At 33.7% G+C, this 18,069-nt stretch overlaps 2 protein-coding genes across 3 annotated transcripts; one reads left to right on the forward strand and one right to left on the reverse strand.

The window, feature by feature from the left end:
* Positions 1-4,471: 4,471 nt before the first annotated feature.
* On the forward strand, positions 4,472-10,380 carry LOC107894318 (QWRF motif-containing protein 2). The gene is made up of 6 exons (XM_016819604.2): positions 4,472-6,285; positions 7,795-7,914; positions 8,730-8,846; positions 8,972-9,061; positions 9,745-9,852; positions 9,931-10,380. Exons 1-6 carry the CDS (start codon positions 4,819-4,821, stop codon positions 10,009-10,011), a joined length of 1,983 nt encoding a protein of 660 aa, XP_016675093.1. The 5' UTR covers positions 4,472-4,818; the 3' UTR covers positions 10,012-10,380.
* Positions 10,381-11,409: 1,029 nt separating this feature from the next.
* LOC107894319 (BTB/POZ domain-containing protein NPY2) lies at positions 11,410-16,625 on the reverse strand. Of its 2 annotated transcripts, XM_041084621.1 has the most exons (6): positions 15,980-16,383; positions 15,473-15,516; positions 14,755-14,845; positions 13,597-13,666; positions 12,279-13,451; positions 11,410-12,194 (listed from the first exon to the last, which is right to left on the reverse strand). In XM_041084621.1, exons 3-6 carry the CDS (start codon positions 14,814-14,816, stop codon positions 11,625-11,627), a joined length of 1,875 nt encoding a protein of 624 aa, XP_040940555.1. In that variant the 5' UTR covers positions 14,817-14,845; positions 15,473-15,516; positions 15,980-16,383; the 3' UTR covers positions 11,410-11,624. The 2 variants fall into 2 exon arrangements, with proteins under 2 accessions (XP_040940555.1, XP_040940554.1); XM_041084620.1 differs by having other exon boundaries at positions 14,755-16,625.
* Between the last annotated feature and the right edge of the window lie 1,444 nt (positions 16,626-18,069).

Raw genomic sequence — 18,069 nt, forward strand, 5'->3', positions numbered from 1 at the left:
AAAAAACCATTCATTAACAATTTATACACTTTTCACTTATTCACTTATCACTTAGGTGAGTTATATCACTAGTTGACATTCATACATATATATATATATAAATATGTTCAATATCCATTTCTCAACAAGGTATATATTTTAGTCATTACTTCACAATTTCTCTAGCAACATTTTACATATATTATCACTATACCTCATTCTCAATGTTCAATACAACATTTAAATTTGCATCTTATGATTCAATTTCCACAATTTATCACATCTTCACTTCACTGTATTGCATGACTAAATTTTTGCTAATTTATGACAATTAATCACATTTTATTATTATTTAAGAACACTTTTTTTTACTCAATATACTACGACATTAAAATTTTCATAACACTTTAATAGTTCTTTTTTATGTAATTAAAGTCAAAGCTTATTCCTAGCAGAATTTTCTTACTATTAATGACAAATTTCAAGCCATGGTTTTTCACATGATAATACACATAATCACTTCAACCCTTCATTTTACTAATTATTCAAACTCGTAATTATGTTATTTAACAGAAAGAAAATTCAAGTATACTTACCTAGGTAATCATTAACAAAAAACAAGGCTTCTCTCTAATCCTTCATTTTCACTTTCTCCATGCTTGGAATCCTTCTCTCCTCTTCTTTCTCTTTTTCTCCACCCAACACAAAAATATACACAAGTTATCAAAGCATGCTCATCACATTTTAAACACAACCTTAAATAAAGAAGGTGAAAATTCTGAAAAACATGTTTCTTACCCTTATCGAAACTTTCTCTCTCTAGTCAAAGTTTTCTCTTTCTAAACCATAAAACCCTAGACTTTAATGAAGAAGATGATGGCAGGAATGGGTTGATTTAAAGAGGAGATGAGAAGAATGAAAAAGAAGTTTTTTTTTCTCCTACAAGAGAGGGAGGGGCGGCAAACTAAGGTAGGGGTGTTGAAATTTTAGTTAAAATCGAATTAATCGATTGAATCGATCTAATTCAGTTAATTAATTGGTTAACCAATAGTTCAGTCGAAGGTCGGTTTAATATTTTTTAAAATTTCGATTAACGGTTAATTCGATTAAAATTTGAGTAATTAATCAAATTAACTGAACTTAATAAATAATATTATATATTACATGTATTAGACTATTACTAATTCTATTAACTCGGTTAATTTAAAAAATTCGGTCAAATAAACATTATTAATTTATTTTTTAATATGTTTTAGACTTATTTTAACCAAAAAAACCCAAAACATATAAATTTTGATTAATTCGATTAACGATCAAATTAACCGAAATATTTCAATTTGGTTAATTTTTTTAAAAAAAATCGGTTCGAGTAACGATTAAAAAATTCAATTAATTCAATTAATATTAGTTCAATTCAGTTAACCATTTGATCACTATGAAAAATCTCATCTTTCTGTTCTCATTTATCCCATTTTAAAATGAGTCGTCAAAAGTTAAAAGTCAAAAGTCAAATAATTTTTATACTCATCCAAAGGCCACAATCAAACCCAATAATTTAATATCTCATTATTATAATATTTTAAACACAATTTCATGAAAAATGATTAAAATATTTTTTTATGAAAAAATTGCACTTTAACCCTTTTATCACTTTTACATTTTTCTTATTTCCATTCACGACACTTAACAAATCAAGTTGTCCATAATTCATACTTATCATTCATAATTATTAATTATTCATGTAAAAAATTACATTTACGTCAGTTTTCAGTAAAATGGAACAATTACAAATTAGGCCCTATACTCTTCACTTTCATTCCAGTTAGTCCAATCGAGACTTCCTTTAACACTAATGTATATTTCATATAATCTTTAGTGCTGCTGATAATTCTAGGGTATATGGGTAGCTGTTGAAATGGGAGGTTTATACAAATATGCGTTGAAAACAAGGGAAATGGAGATTTTAAGAGACATTGAAAATAGACCTTCCATCTTTTTTATTTTATTTTAATTAAATGGGTTTTAACTTTGCTTCCAATAATCACAACCCATTTTTCTTGTCTTTTGACTTTAATTTTTCTTAATAACAATAATAATATATTTATATATAAATTTGGAGTTCTTTTTTTTTTTTGCAATAAATTTTCATTTGATACCATCAACTTCTTTGTTGCTTGGAAGCCTTTTTCATGTCCCTCCTCTTTCTAAGGTACTCTGTATTTGATAATTCTTATTTGCTGTTTGTTTCTCGAGAAAGTTTATATATATATATATATATATTGTTTGATATTGAATTTCATATCTTTTTACTCTATAAAAGAAGTTAAACCTCATACTTTAATTTGTCAATATTTTAACATTCCCACTTTAAAACTTTAAAATAGTGACTTTTATTTGTTTCATATTACATTTTAGTCATTTATGTTTGAAATGTTACGTTTTTAGTCACTTATGTTATTGTGTTGTAATATTTAGACACTTTAAATAATAATTTCAAACGAAAATTTTAGATTAAATTATACAATTAGTCATTATTTTTGTTGAGCAATTTAATCTTTTCTTTTATTTTTTTCTTTATTTTTCATTTTAATCTTTTCATTTATTTTTTCTTTATTTTTCATTCTCTTCTACTACTCCCTCTATTTTTCTCCCTTCTCCATTTCTTTTAACATAGTTTTTCTATGTTTTCCATTTGTTAAAACTAATCCCTATACTTTTATTTTTTTGAACAATTTAATTTTTTCTTTTTATTTCTTTATTTGTTAAAGCTAAATATCCTTGATTACATAGAAAAACTACGTTAAAATAAATGGAGAAGGGAGAAAAACATAGGAAGAAGCAAAAGAGAATAGAAAATAAAATAAAAATTAAAAGAACATAAAAGAAAAGAATTAAATTGCTCAAAACAAGAAAAATATAGGGACCAATTGTATAATTTAATCTAAAATTTTTATTTGAAATGATGATTTAATGTGTCACGTACCATTTCAAATATAAATGACTAAAATGTAACCTGAAGCAAACAAAAGTAACTATTTTAATAGTTTATCCTTAATCTAATTATCGATAAAATATGAATTTAAATTGCTGATTTTCATTATTTGTTTTTATATAAATTGTCGAATTGAAAATGTTTAATTCATTACATATAGATTGTTGAACTATTAATTTTTAGATAAATGATTTAATGATAAGATTTAACAAGATTACCGAATTGAACAAACATCTTACCTTTTATAAGGAATGATGATCAGAATATAATAAATTGAAATAGAATGACATAGAATTATGAAATTTGATATTGAAACCCTTTTTCCTTCCCTACAAAATATGGAACTTAGATCTCAATCTAATCTCAATAAACATTTGAACCTCATCATTGGTTTAGGGTTTGTGAAAGTTTAATTTAACGTAAAATAGATCGAGAGATTGTGATTGTAGCAAAAGATCTTAATCTTAGTTGTAAAGATTTTATTCTCATTTTATTTTGAGATTTTTGTGATAACTTTTTTAATTTAAATATATAAATGTTAATATAAAATATATTTTTAAAAAATATATATATTTTATTTTTCAAGATATAGCGAGCCCGGTAAATAATCTTTTGCATTCTATTGGTTAGTAGATGAATCAAAAATTAGGAATGAGTTAAAAAAAATTTGATTTGAAAAGATGATGTATACTTGTACTTGAAGTTGTAGGATAATTTAAAAAACAAACAAACTTGTATCCTTTTGCAGGACATTGTGCATTAGTACTTGTGTATTAGGTCAAAGAGTAAACTAGTCTTTCATTTAAAAATTTATTTACTTTTTTTTTGTTAAGTGCTGACGTTGCTTATAGAGCATTTAGACAGTGACACTTGGTGTGTTATGTATACCTCATGTTGATATGGAGGGATTAATTCAAGCAAAATGGATGGAATTTTAGACGTGAAGGGATTAATTCAAGCAACTAGATAGTAATACGCCATCACTTAATAATAGAAATTGAAGCGATTTTTAATAGAATAATCAACTTGCTCTTTGATATAATATACATGCCTAATTTGTATATTTTTTAGTAAAGAAGGCAAAATGCAATTTAACTTTCAATACAAATGTCTCCATAATGCTTTTATCGTCCTTCATCCTTTATCTAATGTCAATAATTTTAACCAATAACTAGGAGGCACATGCTACGGGAATTGATTGCATCTTATCTGTTCTACACAAAAAATGGATAAATCATTCTCTATACATTAAATCAAAGAATAAATTAATCATTTTATTATATATGTAATTATCTAGTTATTCGTTATACCAATTTTTAACTGCAAAAATAGAATTCTAGAGGGACTACTTTGCTGAAGAAAACAAAATATAAAATCTAACTCCATGATGAGTTAATCAAATGAGAAGACATTTGTGAATGAATTTGCATATCATTTACACCATAATGTACCATTATAGAGAAGATTAAAGTCTAAGAAAATTGGTAATTTAATTAATTAACCTAACGTCTTACAAAAGATTCATAAAAGCCCAAAGCCAAAAATAGCCCCGGCTGAATCTCTCTCTCTCTCTTTCTTCTCTGCTATTCTCCCAAATCTCACCACACCCACCCTTCTCTTCTCTGAAAACCCGGAAATAGCCTCTGTGTGTTTCACAACTTTAACTATTGTTGAAGTAAAAATGGAGAATCCTTCAAAAACCCTTTATGGGTTCACTGCCATTCTCCTCAAAATTGCCTAAAAATCCTCTTTTCCCCCAGGTTTTCAGCCATGGAAATGGTGACTCATTAACGGAAGTTTCTTTCAAGGCAATGTGGAAAACAACGTAGATTCCTTTGCAGTCTCTGATGATGGTGGCTGCATTGTCTCGTCCACCAACTCCTTCGCGCCCCACTGTTGAACCACAGCAAGAAACAAATAGTACCCATCAAAAGCCCCCTCTCAAAGACAATGGCTCCACTGTTACGAGAAAGCCCAGAGGACGACAAGTTTCTTCAAGGTATTTGTCTCCTTCTCCTTCATCGTCTTCTTCCACTTCTACTTCATCGGCGGTCAAACCAATGGCGAGATTTCCTTCGCCTCTTATATCTCGTTCCACTAATACTATGTCGACCGGGAACAAAGCAGCTGCGAGATTCCATTCCCCCCTTGTTTCTCGTTCAACGAATGCTAGTACGACGTCGTCTTCGCTTCCTAAACGGTCTCAATCCGTCGACCGGAGGCGGCCGGGGAGTCAATTGCCGCCAGGAAATAACAATGCTAATGGCTCCACGGAATTGTCAGCTGCTACCAAGATGTTGATTACTTCAACGCGAAGTTTGTCGGTTTCGTTTCAAGGCGAGTCCTATTCGCTTCCGATCAGTAAGGCTAAGGCTCAAGTGGGTTCTACTCTGATAAGGAAAGCAACACCCGAAAGGCGTAGAGCTGCGGTGAGAGATCACGGGGAGAACTCGAAACCTACGGATCAGCAACTCTGGCCGGCCAGAAACCGGAAAGGGAATTCCGGTCCGGGTTCGGGTTCAAACCTGTTGTCTAGGAGCTTTGATTATAGTGGTGAAAGGAAGGATTTTGGATCGGGGGCAGTGCTGGCTAAGTCACTGCAACAATCAATGATGCTTGATGAGAGTAGCAGAAGGGTTTCTTTTGATGGTAGTAGATTGAGTTTGGATTTGGGTAGCTCCGAGTTGTTAAAAGAAGCTAGTAAGCTAAACCCAGATTCCAATTCTTTAATTGAGGCTTCTAATGAACTCAATGCATCTGATACAGATAGTATGTCATCTGGGAGCACCAATTCTGGAACTGGAAGAAGTGGGAATTTGAAAGGGAAGAATGGACCCCGTAATATTGTTGTGTCTGCAAGGTTTTGGCAGGAAACTAATAGCCGGTTAAGGCGGTTGCAGGACCCATGTTCACCTTTGTCTTCGAGTCCGGGTTCTAGAATTGGTTCACCAGCTAAGTTTAGTCAACCAAAAAGGGTTTCTTGTGATGGTGCAGTGGCTTCTCCTATTAGGGGTAGTATAAGACCTGCTTCTCCTAGTAAGCTTTGGACATCTTCGGCTTCATCTCCTACTCCATCGAGGGGACTAAGTCCTGGTCGGGTTAGAAATGCAGTTGGTGGTAAAGAGATGATTGGTAATGCTGTTAATACCCCTTCAATTCTTAGCTTTTCCGTTGATATTCGGAGAGGAAAGAAGGGAGAGGATCTAATTTTCGATGCTCATACATTGAGGCTTTTTTATAACGGTTACTTGCAATGGAGATTTGCAAATGCAAGGGCAGATGCAACTTTCATAGTGCAAAATCTGAGCGCTGAGGTATGGTTATCCTCCCTTTCCTTCGCATTGCTCTTAATATGTTCAAAGTTCATGTATGCTTATGTGTATTTGATGAATTCTAAAACTTATTTCACCAGTATTAGTTTGGAAAACAAGCTGAACCCAACTAGTTTATGGTAAAGGTTGCCAATAATGCAAGTGGCTGCACAGTCCTCGCATTATGGTACCCTTTGGAGAGTATCGTGTAGTCTTCTCCAATATGTCATCACATAATTTGTTTATGTGCTACATGAATTACCCTTAGTTCCTGAGAAAAGCATGCCAGTTGTCCTTTTTATATTTGCTAAGAGATTAGATTTAGTGACAGAAGGATCTTAAGGCAATATATTGTCATACTTTTGAATAGTAAAATCCTTGATGTGATCGATGATTGGTGAGTTGGCTCCATGCTGAAGGTAAGAGTTAGTACTCTAGGCAGCTTTGGCACAGTACTTATTGGCTCAAGATGATGCAAAATCATTGAGAAATACATACTTACGAATATTATTGAGCAGCTTCTTTTCCCATATACCATTCTTTTACTAGAGTATTAAGTGATAAACTATAATTGCTTAAACTTCCCTGAGTAACATTTTGAATTCTCGTTGTTACTGAGAGGCTGAAGATGTAGACATTTTATCACATTGGGTAAGATAAGGTTGCTCTTTGGGAAGTTTCCATCGTCCATAATGGACATTGCATAGTCATTAGGTTGGATTCCAATAGCTAATTTTACTCTGGCCTTATTGTCATTGTGTCGCTTCCCCAATGGTCCTTGTTTCTGTAAGTTTAGAGGCAAAGAAAGGTTAATTATCTAAAAGAACTGAAAACCTATTCTGAGTATTTCAGTTGTTATATGGGGTCAACATGAAGTGAGTGTTTAGTAGTAAATGATCATAAAACTGTATGAATTTGATATGTGATGTCAAAGTAGATGAATTGTGGCTGATCTTGTGTGTCCATTTAGTCTAAATTCTGATCTTATAAAGAGATTTTCAAGCTCTTTCCATCTCTCTCTCTCTCTCTATATATATATATATATTCCATCTATATATGTATATACTGTTGTAAATTTGCTTAGTGGAATGTGTAGTGGACTTATTGGGAAAAGGCAAAATTACAGTTATGCCTGGTGAGGAATTATTTGGATGTTTTTGGGTTCCATTAGTGTCTGTTGTAAATTGGACATGGTGCTCTTAATCTGTTCTTGGCAAGAGATAAGTGAATGATGCTGCCTTTATATCTGTTAAAAAGGCCTATTCAAAGATTAACTGGTAGAATAGAACTAGAGCCCCGCTTCTAATATTCTTCAGGATGTCATCACTTCTCTGGTAACAGCGATCAATGTTGGGTCAAAATTGGTCTGCTGGGTTGCTTTATGATAAACCGAAATTTTATGAACTGATTGGTGTGATTATCAGTTTGATCTAAAAAAGAAAATAATAATCGTGAGTTGAGGTTTAACTTGATAGTCGAAGTCTGGTTCTAATGTTCCTTCTTTTGTATCAGAAAAATCTGTGGAATGCATGGGTAACAACATCAGAACTACGGCATTCTGTGACCCTCAAGAGAGTAAAGTTACTGCTGCTGAAGCAAAAGTTGAAATTGACTTCCATCCTGAAAAGACAAGTAAGATTCAAAACTTCAAGTTTCTCAAAGTATTGAACCAAATCCGTGTAACTCATTCATACAACTGTTTTCAACTATCTGATTATGGTTTTAGCTTTGTATTTATCAATTCATAGCCATGCTTTCATAGACAACATTGTTAGGAATTAATATGATGAGAATGAAATCATCAAACTCGTTCATAGACAACTGTTTTCAACTATCTGATTATGGTTTTAGCTTCGTATTTATTAAATCATATCCATGCTTTCATAGACAACATTGTTAGGAATTAGTATGATGAGAATGAAACCATCAAACCAGGACCTGGTCTTATAATGAGGAATTCTTTAGTTTCTAGCAATGGTAACGGGGCTGCCTGGCTTTTAATATTTAATAATCCGCTTAGATACCTGCTTGGAAGTAGTCAGAATCCACTTGCATCATTAAAATGAGTAGGTGCTTAAAAATTGGTACTAATTAAGACATAAAACACCGAAAAATGGAAAACTAGATGTACTGTTCTTGTCTGCTGTGAAGAATGGTTAGTGTTTGATTTATTTGCAAATTCCGTGCACCTTCTGGAGTTAGAAGGAAGTCAGAAAGAAAATGAGCAAATAAGAACCCAAGGAAAGTCGAGAAGAGAAAACTTTTGTACTGTTGTATTTCATTCCTGAAAGAAAAAAGGCGGTTGGTGATTTGATACTTTGAAATTTACTTCTTACTGCATGCTAGTTAGAACAGACCTATCCTTTACATTCTCAGTTACAAGATGCTGGCTTTTATAGCATGAGCACGCTTCATGACTAAATTTTTTTAATAATTGGTGAGTGTAGATAGCTCATTTAGAAGCATGGGCCCTCTTGGAGAGAGACCACTCTAGCTCTTTGCTAGGAGCAACTGAAGCTTTGAAGGCTAGTACTCTTCGACTTCCAATTGTTGGAAAAGCAACAGTAAGTTTCTTCATTTCTCTTTTCCCCTATTTTCCATATACGATGTGTCAATGATTCGATTAATGAGTATTAATGTAGTTTAAAATAGTTTGTTTCTCTTCCCTTTCTCTGTTCTCTCATAATAGGCAGACATCCAAAATCTGAAGGATGCTATCAGTTCAGCAGTTGAGATGATGCAGGCAATGGCATCTTCAATATGCTCGCTGTCATCTAAGGTGAAATTCATTAATTCAATCTTGTGGGATTAGTCTTCCAAAATAAAGACCATTGAGTTGTTTTTTATGTGGTAATTATTTGTAATAGTTGAGTTCTTTACAAACCAGTTGTATCTTGTGAAGACTTCGTAATAACTCTATAGCGAGCTTTTCATTGACATCAGATAAAAAAAATAAGCTCTATAGCAAGCTTTTCATTGACATTAGATAAACTGATTATAGCTGCCGAGAACGGAAACTGCAGTTAAAAGATAAGGCTCTTCATTCACATTGGGTAGGTTCTCTGAAATGAGAGATTATAGGACTCAACCATAAGTGAGAGTCTCGAGGTTAGATAGGCAATGGAAATATATATTACCATCTGTCAGTGCGCTTTACAAGCAGTGCGCTCTCCAATTTGGAGGCTTCTTTTATGGGAAAGAGAAGAAAACTGCTTACTGAAAGGTAATGCTAAAAAGGAATAGTTAGTAGAAAAAACCTTTGCAGCTGATTGTATTCTTTGCCTTGCTTTTTCCATCTAGAACTTGGATCAGACATTTTTGTCACAAGGGACTATTATTGCCGATCCTGAGATATTTAGTAATTTCCATTAATAAACAAATTATTTGTGTTTGTCCTGAACTTGCTCTTTGAAAAGGGCAAATCTACCCTAATTATCTATATCTCTCATTTGCCCCTTGCAGGTGGAGGAAATGAATTCTTTGGTGGCTGAACTTGCGAGCTTGGCTGCAAAGGAAACAGTTTTGCTTGAACATTGTAAGGATTTTTTGTCCGCGTTAGCAGCCATTCAGGTAAATCTGGTGTTTTTGTTTTATGTTCCAAGCTTTTCTCAGCTTTCATCTGCTCATGTGGCTAAGTCTTTTCAACAGGTTAAGGACTGTAGTTTGAGGTCACATATAATACAACTAAATCGTGTACCCACGACCAACAACCTGACCACACGTGTTTAGAACTGATCTTATTTGACAACTCACCCTAAATGCTAACATTACACCCAAGCTCGTGTTCGTACATTAGGTGAAGGCGGCACCAGACAAAATCACAGCAGTCTCAATATATCTTGGTTTGGCTTCTCATTTTAGGCAGTTCCAGAACCAGTTGTTATCTTTCATGATCAAGTGGCTTTTCCTCTCAACTGATTTCTCATTTCTGTACACAGAACCCCCTGATTTTTTGGTTTTTTTTTTCCCCTCTTTTTTTTAGGTAAAAGAAAGCATTGTATATATAAATATGTAAGTTCATCTGATAACCTATTATCATGTATTTCTTGGCCTACACTAATTAATCATCTAAGCATGATCTTGTTGATGCTTGTTAAATTATACTGTCTTTTTCCATTGTCTCAAAAACTTCATTGAACTGCATTGCATACACATTGATGTTGTGTTGCATGATTTGAGTGCATGGAAACGAATTGTGTTTCCTATTTGAATCGATTAAGCCTTGTTGATCAAACAGCTATATATATGCCCCATTCAAGATGGTGGAGGGGACAAATTTTCCATTCAAGATTTGTTACATTGGGGCAAAGTCTGTCTATAGGATGGAGCAAATACTATATTAGTGTTTCAGTGATGCTGGTATTTGTTTTGTTTTCCTACTGATAGGCTTATCTCATCTAAGTCAGGGCATGTCACCAGTAGTTTTATAGAAGATTGAAAGTTGTATTTACAGATTATCCATCATATGAGATTGTTGATGAGAGACTTTAATGTTGGTGTTTGCCTAATCATTTACAACATGCCAATTAATTTTATTTAAATGTCAAAAAAAAAATGTCAAAAGGGATTCCTGACCAGGACCATTGGTTTTAAACTTTTTCTTCGGCTTCAGTCATGCAATGCCAAAAGGGGGGTAAAAGAGACACCTACGATGGTCCAAAGTAAAAGAACATGGGCCTTAGAGGGTAAAGGATCCCCCATTTTTTTGAGTGCCTCTTCCAGGGAATGAATATATAGGAAGGTGGCTTAAATAGGCAACAATACTTTACCGAAGGTTACGGAGTCGAAGCAAATATTTGTATTGGAATCTTTGGTTTTGACATACTCTGTTAGCAATTTTTCTAAATTAATGTCGTTTGGTTTGGTTTATCCAATTTGGTATAGTTGTTGTAGTCTCTTTCTCATTTAAGAGCGGACATACCTAAATTTAGAAAATCCCGATCGCTTCAATATTTCTCCAATGAATCAAGGTAAATTTTTATTATTGTCTCTTGATTTACTTAGAACCTCAAACATTTGTGAGAGATGGCATCTAATAGATTTGAAGCTCCGTATTTACTCAACATATAAGCCTTCAAAATGGAGAGTTAAAAATATAAATTAAATAAATGAGAGCATTGAAGCAACTTGCATGAATGACCCTCAAAAGTTCATTATAGGGTAACCATTTTTTCCCCTTAATACTGTAATGTTTTTCATCATAGTTTTAGTTCATGACTATATATGCTTTCATTTTGCTAAAATTAACATAAAACTAGTTTTCAATTTTAGTAAAATGCCCCCCAAAAAAGAACCCACCAAAAAAAAGGCAGCTACTATGTTTTTTTCCTTTCATTTCTACTTTAAGAAACCGAATGCCTTCTATTTCTGGATGGTGTTGATTTGGCTTCTTCGGGATTGGCAGAACCGAGACTCTCTGATGAATCCGAACCGCTGTTTTCACCTTGGGCTCCTTTGCTTGACCATATCTTTGAAAATATCCTCTTGGATTTCAATAAACCTTTCATTTTACAAATGGCAACTTTGTCGACACTGTTCCTACTATCTCCGCCGTTTCTCTCACTCCCCCCAATGCTGTTGCTCATCCTCAAGGCAGCTATTTCGCCTTTCAGGGCCTTGAGTTCCTCGGCTGTGGCCACTGCATCCCAATCTTCCTCCGGGTGGGTTGCTGCTGACCTTGAGCTCCCATGAGATCCAATATTTAGATCCTTCAGGCCTCTAGGCAAGTCAGGACTGCTACTTCCTGATGAAGCAGTAGCCCTTACCTGCTCGAAAAACAGAACCTGCACAACGACACGCAATGGGAGTCTCTCATTTTGCACAGCGTGCATACATGCATCGACTGATAGTTTCTTGCAATCCATTAATTTGCATATTCTTTTCCTCTCACTCTTGCTGATCCCTGGGTGCTCCTGCATTGAAGCCGAGTGGATTTTAAGTCAACAGAATCGGTTTGTAAGTACATCGACAAAAATAGAGTTTGGCAAGATTCTCACCTTAAGGTACATGTCAATGGCTCGGTAAAGCCCATCGTGAGAAGGCCGAGAGATGCAAGACACCATTTCAGCTAGGTCTACAAACTTCGACAAGGGTAAGTTGGGATCCTTTGCAATTTCAGCAAGATATGCATCGATCAATTTTGCCACCATCAGCTTGGAAGCATCGGTTAGGATTCCAGGTCTTCGTATTTCCTGGACCTCGTTGTCTTCCGACTCGAATTCAGCATTCTGATCCTGCATCAGAAACTCTTTCACTATTTTCTGTACCGTATCAACATCGTACACTACATCTTCCCCGTCTGCAGCTCGTATCGAAAGATCATTTACGGAAGCCTCCTCAAGTTGCTGCCCTATTCGCCTCACGAGCTGCTCCCGGGCCATTTCTCCCAAGTCAACAATGATGGCTGCTTTCAATAACTTCAGCAAGAAACTACAAGATACACTTCCTTTCTCAGCGGGCAACAGCCAGACAATAGTATCAACTGTTGATCTATACTTTATGACATCCCCGGAACGGATCACGCCCTTACTGAAACCAGGCAACCTTCTGTAAGAATAAGCTTTCAAAGCTTCTCCAATCACTTCATGAGATAGTATTCCTTTGGTTTTAATATTCATTATGACACGCTTATATAGATCAATTTCAAGTTCACACAAATCCTCAACCCACCAGTCCTTTGGCACAGGTCGGTTTCTGAAACCATTACAGTTCAGATCATTCCCATTTTCCTCTGGGACCTTCCTCCGGTTATAAGTGTAGGACCAATCAACCTTGGAAACATCAATGCAAGCCTTGGTAGCTATAGCATCGATGCAGAGACCAACCACCTTCAATTCCTCGGATAATGGTAACATAGATTTCGAGGTCTGAAGAACAATGATCGAATCCTTCCAGCTATGGAAGATGCTGGAGTTGAGGAAGACATCGATCTTGTAAACTAGGTTCCCTTTTTCGATGGTCTCATGCATTCCTAAGTACTCAGCTGCACATCTAGCAGCGACAACATTGTAAGCATTGAGGGTGACAGTCATGCCGTAACAAAATTTGGCACATATCTCAAAGGCAACTGGGCCTCCGGGAATGTCAGAAATCTGAATTTCATCATTGTTTTCTTCATTACCACTTGCAACCAACTTTTGTAAGTATGCACTTTTCGACAGAAGAGGAAACTGCATATAAGTTCACAAAGATATAAGTTCGGATTGCTTGTAAGATACAATGGAAATATGGAAAGCATTCTAGTAAGGAAATTACGCTTGAAGAGAATGCTCGACCATAGACAGAAGTTCATGAAAACCGGAAGAAAATGCTTACCTTGTGCAGATAAAACTTAACATCCCCTACAGTGACAGTGATGTCAGTTGCCAGCTCACTTGCCACGTACCTGACATGCAGATATAAGCTTAAAACATCAGAACTTCGAAAAATTCACACAGGTTGGACAAAGACAACATTATATCAAACACCAGTCCATGGTACAGTTATCTATTTAAGAATAAGTGAATTACATTCACATTAAGCAACGAAATGAATACACATTATATCTGCGTTGCTGTGATGTATAGGCCACAAAGTGACAAGTTACGAGATGTATTTAACTAATGACGGTTTTAAGGAACCAGATCTACAGCTGTAGAACATGTAACAAATAGCTAAGGAAACTAGTAGTATAAGTAATGTCAACTCATTACCGCATTCAAATAGTACATCGAGAAATCTAGTTCAAATTTCTTCATGGCAAGATCAGTGCACTTAAAAGGTGAAATTTCGGTCAAAATTTAACTGGATGTTGGGATTAAGTTATCTTTGGACCTCATCCTACATTCTCGAGGTTGTTATCAAACAAATTCAGGGTTGAACTCATACACGGCGATAGGAAAGAATATGGTTATAAAGAATCGAAAAGAGTAGGATTCCCCCTATCTTCATAAGCAGAAGTTCAAACTACCTATCATTGGATCTCAAGGATCGTGAATTTGAAATCGTTAATATTTGTGCCACACACGGAGTTAGAATAACCCGAGTATGTAAAAGGCCGAAAAGTATAACACATACACAAGGAACCATAAAAGATTTAACCAGAAAAAAAGAAAAGGATATATCAAAAGTTAAAAAGAAAGAAGATTAGTCAGTCTTCACTCACGAGCAGCAACGTATGCGGCGCTAAGAGGAACGTAACAAAATCAATGGCCTATAAAAGCTGCAAATCACATAAACCATTCTACGGTATACTGTAAATGGTCATTTAGAAAAAAGGACCACAATTTCACATAGCCACGAAAAGATTCCTAGTTTATGCATAAACCAAAGAGGCAACGTTACCGGAATTTGGAGTATGCAGTTGAAATGAACAAATGAAGGCAAGAGATAATCACTTGATGGTCTTATGAAAGAATGGATTGAACTATGTGGACATAGTTTTATTTTTCTCAACAAATGATAAATTGTGAATAAGGTTCCAAGAGATCTCACCTCGCATTGTTCCCATCACTCTGAATCGTATCTGGCTTCGATCCAAGCTTCATGAACTTCATATTGACACACAAAAAGAACCCCTTCCCCTCTGCAAACCTCAAAAACTGTACTCTCAGCTACTTGATCAGATCACAAGAAAATCAAATACCAATGGAACATAACACCAACTCGAGGAAAAGTTGCCAAAACTGGTAACCGATACCCCCAACTGTGAGGACCGAGTTTTCTGAATTCAAACAGCTTTCTGTGGTTCAATGAGACTAAAGAACTATCTAAGGGAAAGGAAAGGGATATATGCTACGAAAGCATATGACGGAATCTCAACAGCAATCGAGGCAGGGAGGGTCTGAATAAGATGGGGTTTTTTCTGAGTAACAATTTAAGAAAAGGTTCTCTTGAATGGCAAGAGAGGCATGGAAGAGGTTGTTGTTTCCTATGTTGATGGCAAAGCCCACCGAGTGCGGGAGAACTCGGCCAGCTTAGGGGACATAAACAACAGACTCTTTACACTAAAATAATGCCCAAAACCAGAGACTATCACAAGCACCAATCTGACTTCACCTCTACTCCCCCACACACTAATTTTTTAAAGCATATAAAAGATTCATATCATCAAGACCTTTTAAGGTCCTTTAAAGCTTCAAGTTCCAAACTTGGCATATACAAATCAAATATCTATATCCATCCACCCATCCATACATCCATCCATACATACATGTGTATATATATATATTGCTTTTACCGTTGAAGTCTGAAATCCTGCAATGGAAAACAGCATCTTGGAATCAGTTGAAGAAACCACCAAAACGGTAGACAACAAGCATCTATCTATCTTTATTTTTATTTTATGTTATTTTTTATTCAAAGAATGGGGAATCAATGAAAAAGGATAACAAAAAGATTATAAAAGTAATATAGTAATGAACAATCAAACATCAACTAACCAACAAATTAACAACAATATCATTCACAAATTGGAACTGAAATCTGAGGAATCTACCAGAATATATATAATCACAAAAATCTAATAAAAAAATCAAAATTCCAACATTCAAGATCAGATTTTTACAGCATCGGAAACCGGGAAAATGCCCACAATCAAAAAGATTTTTCAGAATGACAAAACAAATGCAGAAATTACCAAGAAATTTACACCATCATTGAGGAGAATTAAGTAGAAAAACTCAAAAAAAAAGTTACCAAATTTACACAATAAACCCACCAAAAAAAACCAAACTTTCAAGTACCCATTAGTTTTAGACAAAAATCCAAAACTTGTTGGCAAATGTGTTTTTTTTTTATCTGGGTTTTATGTGTAGTGGCAAACACTATAACTTTTCCCTTCAATTACACAAACCAAGAAACAAAAACTTTAACTTTGATGCTTTGGGTATTTTTTTTTCCTCTTTTATGAAGATTGGTGAAGAAAGTAGATTCAGCTTCATTGGGTTATTGGGAGAAAAAGGGGTATAAGCATTAAAACAGTCGACATATAAGCTGAGTTAAGCACGCCAAAGGCTGACAACGCGGCTTTCTTGCTTTGCCACCTTCTTTTTTACTAAATGCCTTCTCTTTACTTGTATCCTAATTAACCTTTCATTCTCCGTCTTTTGCTGTATTCAACAACTGTTTCCTCAGAAAGTAATGATGATAATAATAATGATGGAGAGTTTTTATTGGAATTTCATGATTTTCTTACCATAACAAATGACAATGACAAGGAAAAAGAAAAACAATGTCTCTGTCCAAAATCAAGTTACATTGTTCCTTTCATTGTGGTGAAATCATGACTGTCCAGTGAGGGTAAAGAAATTCTTTTTCCCTTCCATTTTGTTTTTTTAGTTGGGTGAGTTTTTTGGAATATTGTCAATGTAGACAACAAATCAAAGAGTTTATTCCTGTTTATATGTAATATGATTTTAGATTTAATGGAGAGAAGAGGGTTCACGAGCCGGGTCAAGTTCCGAGCAGGCTAAGTTGATTTTAAATTCGATCCTGTCTGAAATATAAATATAAAATTTTACTTAAATTTACTCATATTTATGAATAATTAACTTAAATTTATTTTAAATTAATTTATATTATTTTTTAAAAAATTTTAAAAATATATTTATTTTTTAATATTTAATATATTTATTTATTATAATTTTATATAGTCATTTTAATTTTTTTAATTTTTATATTATAATAGTATTATACATTATTATAGATTTAATTTTGATATGCTATAAATTACATAATATATAAAAATATCATAATATAAAACATTATTGAAAAATGGGTTGGTCCAAACTAGGCTTGGGCCTTAAATGTTCAAGCCCGAGCCCGACCTGTACTCTAAGCCGTCCTAATTATTTGTTCAAACCCTCTCAAATTTTAAACGAGCCTAAACAAATAACTCGACTCATAAATAGGTCTAATTGAGACACGGTATACTTATCAACACCAGAAGATCTTATTAAAAAAATATATCAATGTGTAATATTCAAGTAAACTAGCTTTAGCTAGCCATAAACATATTTAAGAATCCAACTATTTGTCCAAACCCGAAGGTTAATTTGAAAGGATTTATATAAAAATATTATATTCGAAAAATGAGCTTGGGTAAAGAAAATTAGGTCCATTTAGAAAATGAGTTGGACTCGGATTTAGACTTTCCAAACTAAGCTCAACTCATGTTCTAAGTTTGTAATATATTATATTATGTTATTTTTATATATTATGTAATTTATAGCACATAAAAATTAAATATTTAATAATATATAAGGCTATTATGTAAGCATTAAAAAAATTAAGTGCCTATATATGAAATTTTAATAAATGAAAAAAATAAAAAATTTAAATATTATATAAGTATATAAACAAAAAATAAAAATGGGTTGACCAAAATGAGTTTCAATTAACCATTTATAAATATGGATGAGTTTGGTCAAAATTTTAGACTCATATTTTTAAATGGGCCAAGCTTAAGCAAATATAAAATGTGTTAATATCATATTCAAGTCCAACTCGACTTATTAACACCTCTAGCTAGCGACAGTTACTTCAATAAAGCATGGGATAAATCTCAAAATTATATTTGAACTTTGATTCAATGTACAATGTCATACATAAACTTTAATTTTGCATAATTTTATGCATTAAATTTTGATTTAATTCGAATTTCACTAAACTACTAACCCAATTATCAATATAGCATCATTTTATATTTACGTATTACATATTGCATATACAAATATTTTATTTATCCAATATAAAAATAAATTAATATATTTATTTCTTTAAATCTATACAATTAAATCAAAATTAAAA

Source organism: Gossypium hirsutum, chromosome A13, assembly GCF_007990345.1.
Source record: "Gossypium hirsutum isolate 1008001.06 chromosome A13, Gossypium_hirsutum_v2.1, whole genome shotgun sequence".
Taxonomy (NCBI): domain Eukaryota; kingdom Viridiplantae; phylum Streptophyta; class Magnoliopsida; order Malvales; family Malvaceae; genus Gossypium; species Gossypium hirsutum.